General features: G+C 49.5%; 1 protein-coding gene across 1 annotated transcript in view; it reads right to left on the reverse strand.

Moving 5' to 3' along the window:
- Positions 1–10,192, reverse strand: part of LOC310638993 (protein brambleberry-like) — a gene marked incomplete at both ends in the record, with an annotated part of 14,128 nt that extends 3,936 nt beyond the window's left edge. The window contains 7 exons of the mRNA XM_083360353.1: positions 1,756–1,962; positions 3,367–3,546; positions 4,917–5,033; positions 6,583–6,805; positions 7,686–7,871; positions 9,286–9,414; positions 9,935–10,192. Of these exons, the coding sequence (XP_083216479.1) occupies positions 1,756–1,962; positions 3,367–3,546; positions 4,917–5,033; positions 6,583–6,805; positions 7,686–7,871; positions 9,286–9,414; positions 9,935–10,192 (1,300 nt within the window). The remainder of the gene's footprint in view (positions 1–1,755; positions 1,963–3,366; positions 3,547–4,916; positions 5,034–6,582; positions 6,806–7,685; positions 7,872–9,285; positions 9,415–9,934) is intronic.
- Between the last annotated feature and the right edge of the window lie 1,584 nt (positions 10,193–11,776).

Below are 11,776 nucleotides of genomic sequence, written 5' to 3' on the forward strand. Positions count from 1 at the left end.
GCCGTCCATCCATCTCTATCTATCTATCTATCTATCTATCCGTCCATCCATCTCTATCTATCCATCTATCTATTCTCTCCATCCATCCACCCACCCACCTTTATTTTCTCCATCATCCATCCATCTCCATCTATTCTCTCCATCATCCATCTGTCCATCTTTATCTAATCTATTCTCTCATCATCCATCCATCCATATCTATCCATCTATATTCTCTCCATCCATCCATCCACCCATCTCTATTTTCTCCATCATCCATCTCTATCTGTCTGTCTGTCTGTCTGTCTCTCTCTTCTATTCTATCTATCTATCTATCTATCTATCTATCTATCTATCTATCTATCTATCTATCTTCTATCATATCTATCTATATATCTATCTAATCTCTCATCATCCATCCATCCATGTCTATCCATCTATTCTCTCCATCATCCATATCTATCTATCTATCTATCTATCTATCTATCTATCTATCTATCTATCTATCTATCAAAATTATTTGCCACCTATCTCCTATCCAAGGACCCTGATGAACAACCAACAACTGAAAGAATCGGGCCTTGATACAGCAGCAGGGAGGAGACCCCCCCCAGCCTATGAAGTCACCCAGACAAAACTGAACGGTTAAAACCACAACGCAAGAATCCTTTCCATGTTAGTGCTAAGACAGACACACCAGGGAGCCAGCAATTCAGAAGCAAAACTAGAAGTTTATGAAAGTTACAACCAGTGCATTCTCCCCCCTCCCGCCTCCGTTTTCCTACCCATCAGGGGTGGAGGTAACCCGGCCGCGCTTGGCTGGCTGAAGCCCCCCGTTGCAAGCAGGGGTCTCTGGAGCCTTGTGGGGAAGGGGCAAAGGCGCCGGGAGGGATCTCCACATCCTGTGTTTCAAAGCATGGCAGCAGATTCTTTCGAGGACTATGTTGACTGCAAGGAAGGAAGGAATGAAAAAAGGCTGTTCCTTGTTTTCTGGTCCACCTAGAATTCACTTTTAAAACTTCCAGGTTTTTGGTTCTAATCCTGCTTTGGACATGAAAGCCGGCTGGGCGACCTTGGACCAATCACCAGGAGACGGTGAGTTCTAGTCTAACCTAAAGCATGAAAGCTGAGCCTCCCTTCGTACCCCCACAACTCACAGCGACAACAAACCCTCCATCTTGTTACACCATGTGAGCTAATTGCACAACACACCGGCCTCTCAAGTCAATCATACATAAAATTATAACATTATTTCCCATTCAAGAGCCTGACAGCCCATGGATAAAAGCTATTCTTCAGCCTGTTGGTACGGCTGGCTATACTCCTATATCTCCTACCCGATGGTAGGAGAGTAAAGAGGTACCGACCAGGGTGTGAGTCAACTGGGTGACTTTGGGCCACTCACCAGGACACAGTGAGTTCTAGTCAAAAGCCGGCTAGTTGACTTTGGGCCAATCACCAGGAGACGGTGAGTTCTAGTCCTGCCTTAGGCAGGAAAGCCAACTGGGTGACTTTGGGCCCATCACCAGGAGACAGTGAGTTCTAGTCCTGCCTTAGGCACAAAAGCCAGCTGGATGAACTTGTACCAATCACCAGGAGACAGTGAGTTCTAGTCAAAAACCAAATGGGTGACTTTGGGCCAATCACCAGGGAAGTCCTGACACATCAGATGGGATGTGGGGCTGAGTTCACCGGTTGGGCAAAACCCAGGCGCATGAGATAGTGTTTCACATCATCAGCTAGGGCGAAAAGCAGTCTCAGAACACGCCCACTTGCCTGCCACAGAGAACGCCAAGAGGCCAGTGAGCGACGTGAACGCCAAGGAAACAGCGCGGTGCAGCTCCGAGAGGGCGTTTGCCACAACCACAATCAGCAGCAGGGCCCGGGAGGCACCCGGGACCTGCAGGAAAGTCATGATGAGCGCGGCCAGGAGGAAGTAGAGCGCGTGCAAGACGCAGGTGCAGACCGAACTCAAGCTGAACCCTGCAAAACACGGGAGACGCCAGGTTCTTCACCCGGCCTTGCAGTGGGGGCTCCTGCTTCGTGTCACAGAGTCACACTCAACTTGGGGAGGTCGGCAAACTCAGCCGGGAGGATTAAGGAGGCCTTAAAGCACATGTTCCCCATCGGCAAAGCCTCTTTGTTTTTGTTGTTTTCCTGGAGACGTTTCATTAGCCAACTAGGTAACATCATCAGTGCGCGAGGGGGGTAGGGTTTGCGAGGAGGAGGAGGAGGAGGAGGAGGAGGAGGAGGAGATGATTGTGGAGTCCTTGGTGTTTTCTGAGCTTGGTTGTTTTCCTGCAGACGTTTCATGACCCAACTAGGTAACATCATCAGTGCTCAAAGGGGGTAGGGTTTGCGAGGAGGAGGAGGAGGATTGTGGAGTCCTTCGTGCTTTCTGGGCTTGGTTGTTTTCCTGCAGACGTTTCATGACCCAACTTGGGAATATCACCAATGACTGAAGGGAGTAGGGTTTGCAAAGGGGAGGAGGAGGAGGAGGAGGAGGAGAATGTCTGGGAGCTAGATTCTTTTCTGAGCTAGATTGTTTTCTTGCAGACGTTACCATACTAGGTAACATCATCCGTTCTACTGCTGCATAGTATAGCTAGCGCAGTTTACACTACAGTAGGGCATCTCGTGCAGTGCTAGCTACAAACAGCTTGTCTACCTGACTGCGTTCTAAATGGACATTCTTTTTTTCATGGAACTTCAGAAACCGGAAAGCAGGTTTGGTGAAGGTGTATCTCTCCATCAAATTTTGAGATTTGCTGCTTCCCTCTTCGAAAAAATTTGGAAAAAAAAAAGGCTGGGTAATCCAGCGTTTGGCTGTCTTAACGGCCCTTAGTAATTCAGCCCTTTGGGGTTTTTTTGGAATCTAAGGAGAAACTTCAGCAAACAAACTGCGAGAAACACCAACTCCAGATAACTTGGCAGAGCGGGGACGTTCCACCTTGGCAACTTCCAAGGTGTGTGGACTTCAACTCCCAGAATTCCACAGCCAGTTATGCTAGCTGGGGAATTCCGGGAGTTGAATCATCCGCCCGCCTTCAAGTTGCCAAGGTGGAGAAAAATGACCTAGGTCAGAGGTAGGCAAACTTGGCTCTTTTATGACTCATGGACTTCAACTCCCAGAATTCCTGAGTCAGCTATGCTGACTCAGGAATTCTGGGAGTTGAAGTCCATGAGTCATAAAAGAGCCGAGGTTGCCTACCCCTGACCTAGGTATATCAGAAAGACAACTCTCCCTTCAGGGATGTTGTCACAACACAGAGAAAAAACCAGGCGGAGCGTCGATTGTGCCACAGCAGCTGCCATCTTGAATTTTAGGACCGTATGCTTGAGTCTTTTCCCGTTGATTGCAGGCCCGTTGCTGAAACATAGCCTTACCTGCCCAGGTGATGAACCTCTGGATGTGCTGCAGTCGCCCCTCCACCTTGCTCTGCATGTGCTCCATGGTTCGGAGGACCAGCCCAAAAGTCTCGTTCATCTTCCTCAGTTTCCCCAGTAACTCATCGTGGTACAAAGTGGTTTGCTTCTGATAGGCCAGGAACAAGCCCACATTGGTGTCTGGAAGAAGAGAAAGCAGCTCTCAGGGCCAATGGGAAAGGCCAGCAGACCTCAAACTCAACTGAGTCCTCTCCAGCCTTGAGTTCTTCCAAGCATGGTAGACTTCCATTACTACCATCACACTATGGAAGAAGGAGAAGACTGTGGGGGGGTCCTTGGTGCTCCCCGGGCTTGGTGGTTTTTTGGCAGACATTTCATTCCCAACTAGCTAACACTATTGGTGCTAGAAGGGAGTAGGGTTTGTGGAGTGGAGGAGGAGGAGGGCTATGGGGTCCTTGGTGCTCTCTGAGCTGGGTGGTTTTCTTGAAGATGTTTCATGACTTAAAAAGGTAATATCATCAGTGCTAGAAAGAAGTTGAGTATCCAGGGAGGAGGAGCGGGGGGAGGAGGAGGAGGCGGAGGAGGAGGATGGGTCCTTGGTGGTCTCTGGGCCTGGTGGTTTCCTTGCAGATGTTTCATAACCCAACTAGGTTACATCTTCAGAATTAGAAGGGAGTGGGACTGGCAGGGAGGAGGAGGAGTGAGGAGGGGAAAGGGAAGGAGGACCAGAAGTGGGAGGAGAACTGTGGGGTCCTTGGTGCCCTCTGACCTTGGTGGTTTCCTTGCAGACGTTTCATGACCTAACTAGGTAATATCATCAGTGCTAGAAGGGAGTAGAGTTGAGGAGCAGGAGGAGCAGGAGCAGGAGCAGGAGGAAGAAGAAAGAAGAAGAAGGAGGAGGAGGAGGAGGAGGAGGAAAGGACTGTGGGATCCCTGCTGCTCTCTGAGATTGGTGGTTTCCTTGCAGATGTTTCATGACCTAACTAGGTAATATCATCAGTGCTAGAAGGGAGTGGAGTTGAGGAGCAGGAGCAGGAGGAGCAGGAGGAGAAGAAGGAGGAGGAGGAGAAGGAGAAGGAGAAGGAGAAGAAGAAGAGGAGGAGGAGGAGGAGGAGGAGGAGGTTTTTGGTGCTCTCTGGGCGTGGTGGCTTCCTTGCAGATGTTTCATAACCCAACTAGGTTACATCTTCAGAATTAGAAGGGAGTGGGACTGGCAGGGAGGAGGAGGAGGAGGAGGGAGGAGGAAGAGGGGAAGGTGGACCAGAAGAGAGAGGAGGAGGAGGAGAACTGTGGGGTCCTTGGTGCTCTCTGAGCTGGGTGGTTTCCTTGCAGATGTTTCATTACCCAACTTGGTAACATCTCCAGAACTAGAAGGGGGTGGGATTGGCAGAGGAGGAAGAGGAGGGGGAGGGGCAGGATGAGAACTGTGAAATCTCCTTGGTGTTCCCTGAGTTTGGTGGTTTCCTTGAAGGCATTTCATCACCCAACGTGAGAACACCATCAGTGCTAAGCTTGAGAGGAATGGAGTTTGAACCGTTCCTACCACAAACCTAGTTTGGCGTAGACTTCTTGAGCCCGTCTTTGGACTTGACTCAGGTCCCTCAGGATGGACTGATGTCCTTCTTGAAGCTCCACATCCTGTTGGTTCAGATGACGGCTGACATTTTCTGCAAAGAGAGAGAAACAGGCAGCATTGGGAATTCCTGTCTCAGTGGATTTGGGTTAAAGAACGCACAAGGTTCCGTTCTAGTCTTACAGACAGAAAAAATATTTGTAGCCCAGGGTGGAAATGAGGGGGTCCTTTGTACTCTCTGAGCTTGGTAGTTTTCTCGCAGACGTTTCATGACCCAACTAGGGAACATCATCAGTGTCTGAAGTGGGTAGGGTTTGCCAGGAGGAGGAGGAGGAGGAGAAAGAGGAGGAGGAGAAAGAGAATGACGCCGACTGTGGGGTCCTTGGTGCCCTCTGAGCTTGGTGGATTTATTGCAGATGTTTCATGACCCAACTAGGGAACACAATCAGTGCTACAGGGGAGTGGGATTTGCAGAAGGGAGGAGGAGGAGGAGGAGGAGGAGGAGGAGGAGGAAGAAAGCTCTGTGGGGTCCCTGGTGCTCTCTGAGCTGGGTGGTTTTCTTGCAGACTTTTCATGACCCAACTTGGTAACTTGATCAGTGCTAGAAACTACAACCCCCCCTCCCTTCTAGCACTGATGATGTTACCTAGTTGGGTCATGAAACGTCTACAAGAAAACCACCCAGCTCAGAGCGCACCAAGGACCCCATAATCCTCCTCTTCCTGCTGCTCTCTGCAAACTCCCCTCCCATCTAGCACTGAGGATGTTCCCTAGTTGGGTCATGAAACGTCTGCAAGAAAACTGCCAAGCTCAGAGAACATAAAGGTAGTCCTGTCCTTTCCTCCTCCTCCTCCTCCTCCTCCTCCTCCTCCTCCTCCCTTCTGCAAATCCCACTCCCCTGTAGTACTGATTGTGTTCCCTAGTTGGGTCATGAAACGTCTGCAAGGAAAACACCAAGCTCAGAGAGCACCAAGGACCCCACAGTCTGTGTCATTCTCTCTCTTCCTCCTCCTCCTCCTCCTCCTCTCCACTCCATAAAATCCACTCCCCTTTAGCCCTGATGATGTTCCCTAGTTGGGTCATGAGACGCCTGCAAGAAAACCACCCAGCCCAGAGAGCAACAAGGACCCCACAATTCCACTTTTTAAGGCTGTTCTTAGTCCGTAAAAGTCTTGAGTTCATTGGGATGGAAGGAGACTTTACCACGAGTCCTCAACTTATGACCATTAGTTCAACCACCTTTCAAAGTGACAATGGCATTAGGAAAAAAAAAAGACCGGACCTCAGACATATGACCACGGCACCATCCTTTTGCAGCCACGTGATCCGAATTCGGGGACTGGGAACCGGCATGTGTCGAGTGACAGCAGCAGCATCCTTTTGGCGGCCACGTCGTCATGACTTTCGTGACTTTCCCAGCCGGCTTCCGCCAAGCCAAGTCAAGTAAGGGGGAAGCCAGGTTTGCTTAGTGACCGTGTGACTGACTTAACAACCAGAACAAAAAGGTCACGAAATCAGGCACGATTCATTTAAGAACCACACCGCTTGGCAATGGAAGTTCCAATGCCGACGGTGGTCGTAGGTAGAGGACTATTCAGACGACGTTTGGCGGGGCCCCGAGCATCCTTGGTCCTCGCTCTCACCCATCCTTCGTGTGATGCCCTCCAGCAGCTCAGCCACCTGCCGCTGCCCGCTGGCAATCAGGGCCTTCTCCTGGACCAGGCGCTCCAGGTTGCCGGAGAGGGCTTCCTCCATCTGCGCCTGGCCGCCTCGCAGCGTCTCTTGCTGGCTGAGCAGCCCCTCCTGGGCGCTGGCCACCCTCTGCAGGGACTCCGCCGTGAGCTGCTTCAGCTCCTCCTGGCTCCTCTGTCGGCGGGAGGGGAAAGGAAAAAAAAAAACGAACGAAAATAAAGCTCGGAAGTGGACGAGCGTCGCTTTTTCCGCTTCCTTTTCGTAAATACATAATTTCATCCATCGTTGTACCCATTGTTCGTAGGGTGTGTTTTCAAGATACAAAACGCAGGGAGTCCTCGGCTTAGCGACCGTTCGAAGGTACGACAATGGCCCTGGGAAAAGTGACTTAGGGACCGGTTTTCACACTCCCGGCCCCTTTGCAGCATCCCTCAGGGTCATGTGATCAAAATTCGGAGGCTTGGCAACTGGCATGTATTTAGGACGGTTGCCCTGTCACGCGATCCCCTTCTGCAACCTTCTGAGAAGCAAAGTCAAGGGAGGAAGCCAGGTTCGCTTTTAACAATCCGGTTACTGCTTTAAGCCCTGCTATGATTCACTTAACAACGGTGGCAAGACGGGTCGTAAAACTGGGGCAAAACTTACTAAACTCACTTAACAGCAGAAATTTTTGGCTCAATTGTGGTCGCAAGGCGAGAACGATGTCAAGGTAATGATTTACAAGCTAACCAGCTGATGTAATGTATGTAATGATGGGAATGACTCAGCAGGGTCTGTGTCTCTTTAAGAGCCTTTGTATAAAGGCTCTTGTTCCTGGTATGTGATAGATACTGTAAGATAAACCACCATTTAATATAGACTGTGCTTTACTCTTAGGTTATCTCGCACAATAAGACTGTACATGCTCTGACAAACTAACTGCATATATTTAGATTGTTGTGAACTTGAGTGCTGCTGTTTTCCTCATTCATTCCTGCATGCCTGCATCCATGCACGCACACACATACACACCCCAGACCAAAAGAGAGGAACAGAATGCTGGGTCCATCCAAACCTTAAGCGTTTCCATGGCTTCCAGCTGGCCCACGGCGGTAGAGACCAGAGCGTTCACCATATGCTGCGCCCGGCGCTTGAATTCCACCTGGCGGGTGGCGTAGCAGACAGCCCGGGCTCGGTTGCTGATGATGTGGTAAGCGTTCCAGGTATCCGGATCCATCCCGGCTGTGCATTCTGCCAGGCTCTTTGGCAAGGAAAGGAAGGAACAATTAACCAGTGGAACCACCTGCCTCCAGAAGCTGTGAATGCTCCAACACTGGAAGTTTTTAAGAAGAGACTGGACAGCCACTTGTCTGAAATGGTATAGGGTTTCCTGCCTGAGCAGGGGGTTGGACTAGATGACCTCCAAGGTCGCTTCCAACTTTATTATTGTTGTTGTTGTTGTTGTTATTGGAATGGACTTGGAGGTCATCTAGTCCAACCCCCTGCTCAGGCAGGAAACCCTATACCATTTCAGACAAGTGGCTGTCCAGTCTCTTCTTAAAAACTTCCAGTGTTGGAGCATTCACAGCTTCTGGTGGCAAGGAGTTCCACTGGTTAATTGTTCTGTCAGGAATAATAGTATATTATACTATTAGTATACTATTAGTAAATTATTATACTACTACTACACTACTAATAAATAATAATAATAATAATAATAATAATAATAATAATAATAATAATAATAATAATATGATGATGATGATGATGATGATGATGATTGATATCGCTGTACCAGGAGATGCCAGAGTCGAAGAAAAAGAACTGGAAAAAATTACGAAATACCGCGACCTGGCCATCAAAACTGCGATTATAGATGAAACATGTAACAGTGATACCCATTCTCATCGGGGCACTGGGAACTATGTCCAAAAATTTTGAAAAATACATCGAGAAATTGCAGCTTCCTACAATAACGCCAGCAATGCTACAAAAAACTACGCTAGTCGGAACATCTTACATTTTAAGGAGATACCTGGTTGATACCTAGGATGCTGTGTCGACCATTAGTGCCAGGCTTTGGAGACTAGGTGAACCCCCTCCTTAAATACTGGAATACTGCTATCCTGTCCCCCCTTCTTTTCTCCAGACTAAAAGGTAAAGGTAAAGGTTCCCCCGCACATGCGTGTTAGTCGTTTCCGACTCTAGGGGCCGGTGCTCATCTCCGTTTCAAAGCCGAAGAGCCAGCGCTTGTCCGAGGACGTCTCCGTGGTCATGTGGCCGGCATGACTAGATGCCAAAGGCGCACGGAACGCTGTGACCTTCCCACCGTAGCGGTCCCTATTTTTCTACTTGCATTTTTACGTGCTTTCAAACTGCTAGGTTGGCAGAAGCTGGGACGAGTAACAGGCGCTCACTCTGTTACGCGGCACTTGGGATTCGACCCGCCAAACTGCCGACCATCTGATCGACAAGCTCAGCGTCCTAACCCACTGAGCCACCGCATCCCTTTTTTCATTATCTTTCTCCAGACTAGCCATACCCAAATCCTGCAACTTTTCTTCAGATGTTTTAGCCCTTCTCTGCACTCTTTCCAAAGCCTCAACACCTTTTTTTATAGTGTGGGGCCCCAAACGTGATGCAGTATTCTGGTATGGCCAGGTGAGCCTACGTACCATGTCCTCAGTGCACAGGTAAGTTCTCCGTCCTTCGGCACCGGCCTGGCAGTTGAAGAGCCCCACTCCCAGCTTGGCCAGTTCCTCTTCCGCCAGATCTGTGCAAGTTGTCCGAAGTTGTGAAATGACCTGGCGTGGGAAAGGAGGAGAAAAAGGGCCCCGCATCAATTCAGGGGTGCCTCGGCCAACAGGATGGGAAATGGCGAGGAGGAGGAGAAGGAGGAACAGTACAGGGCAGTCCTCGAGTTATGAGCACAATCGAGGGCAAAATTTCCATTGCTAAGCAAGTAAACAATTCGTTAAATAAGCTTTGTCCCGTTTTAGGATTTTTCTTGGCGCAGTTGTTAAGGGAATCCAGCTTTCCCCATTGACTCTGCTTGTCAGAAAGCTGCAAAAGGGGATCGCACGATCCCGGGAGACTGTGACCGTCATAAATATGAGTCAGTTCCCAAGCACCCAAATTTTAATCACACATTCACGGGGACGACGTCATTAAGGGTGAGAACCAGGCTCAAGTCGTTTTTTTTCCAGTGCCGTTGTCATAACATCGGTCACTCAACAAACGGTCGTGAGGCGAGGACTCCTTGTATACACACACACACACACACACACATGCACGCATACCCCGTCTACAAAAAGCACCAGAGACCTTGTGATGGCAGGAATCCAGAAGGGACAGATCCACCAGCCGAGTCTCGGCTAGGAACTGCTCGTCGCTTGTATCCATCTCAAAAGGCACCCGGGCGAGGCCGGCTGGATCTGGAGCGACAGCAGCTGGGGGCTCAGGACTGGGAACAGGAGTTGGGGGGGCCTTTTGGGTAAGCCAGCCAAAAAACCCAGAGGAGGGGGCCACGACCAGGAGCAAGGGGAGAGGGAAAACGAGGGCCCAGCGGTGAGAGGGCGGCATCTTCCAAAGGTGCCTGCAGGGAAAACCAAAAAACACGCATACTGCAGATATAAAAGAGAATATTTGTAGCACAAGGTTGAAATGATGAGGGTCCCTGGTGCTGGGTGGTTCCCTCGCAGACGTTTCATGACCCAACTAGGTAATATCAGTGCCAGAAGGGAGGGAGGTTAGGAGGAAGAGGAGGAGGAGGACTACAGGGTCCCAGGCGCTCTCTGAGCTTGGCGGTTTTCCTGCAGACATTTCATGACCCAACTAGGTAACATCATCAGTGCTGGAAGGGAGTGGGATTTACAGGTTGGAGGAGGAGGAGGAGGAGGAGGAGGAGAGGACTGTGGGGTCCTTGGTGCTCTCTGAGCTGGGTGGTTTCCTTGCAGACATTTCATGACCCTGAGTCTTCGGAGAAGGGCGGGATATAAATGGAATTAAAATAAAAATAAAAAAATTAGGAAACATCATCAGTGCTAGAAGGGAGCAGAGTTTGGGATGATGATGAGGAGGAGGAGGAGGAGGAGAGGACTGTGGGGTCCCTGGTGCTCTCTGAGCTGGGTGGTTTCCTTGCAGACCCAATTAGGGAACATCATCAGTGCTAGAAGGGAGGAGGGTTTGGGATGATGATGAGGAGGAGGAGGAGGAGGAAGAAAAAGGAATATGGCGTCCTTGGTGCTCTCTGAGCTGGGTGGTTTCCTTGCAGACATTTCGTGACCCAACTAGGGAACAGCATCAGTGCTAGAAGGGAGCAGTTGGGGGGGGGGGGAGGAGGAGGACTGTGTGGTCCTCACTTTCCAGTTCTAGGGTCCCCCCCTCCCCCAACTGGGTAATTGGAGAACCACCTCATTACAAAAGGACCCCAAACACACGCTAAAAGCAGAATGTTTGGCCACTTTCAGACTTGTGGTCTTCAATTGCCAGAATTCCCCAGCCAGCAATGGCTGGCTGGGGAATTCTGGCAGTTGACGTCCACAAATCTTAAAATTCCCCCCTGCTCTAAAAGCAATGATTCTCTGCTACTTGCTAGCACACAAACTATCCTTCCCCGGTAGACTGCTATGGAACACATACCTGGAGAAAGACCCGCCCCCCCAGACCCTTCCACTGCCAGTTGAAAAGGCTTTTCCCCCCACCCCACACCTACAATCCCCGTTTTATTAGCAGCACCCCTGCTCTCTGCAATTCCATTCAGATTTCCCGAGTAGTTATTTTTCAGGAGCCAATTTTCTGTGATTATTTTTTTTAATTATTTGTCAAACAAAAATTGCAAATTTGAGCAAGCCAAATCAGGAAATTAAAATGCAACAGGCATAATAGGCGCATTAGTGCATTTACATGTGCCTCCTAAGGGACTTCTGAAATAAAGAGTGAGGTCCAGAGAAGTGAAATTAGAAGGAAAATGATGAGAGTTAATAGCTGAATCAGGTAAGCTATTCCCGACGTTGACAATTCTACTGCAAAAATGTACTACATTTGGCATGGCTTCGTTTTAGCCGAGGCAGCTTTGAGAATGCAGAGTAATAAGCAATATGTAACAATGATTGCTTTGCATTTTAAAACCCAGAAGCACACCTCTCTTTTAAGTAAGTAAACTCT

Source organism: Vipera ursinii (genome assembly GCF_947247035.1).
Source record: "Vipera ursinii genome assembly, chromosome: 3".
In the NCBI taxonomy this organism is placed as follows: domain Eukaryota; kingdom Metazoa; phylum Chordata; class Lepidosauria; order Squamata; family Viperidae; genus Vipera; species Vipera ursinii.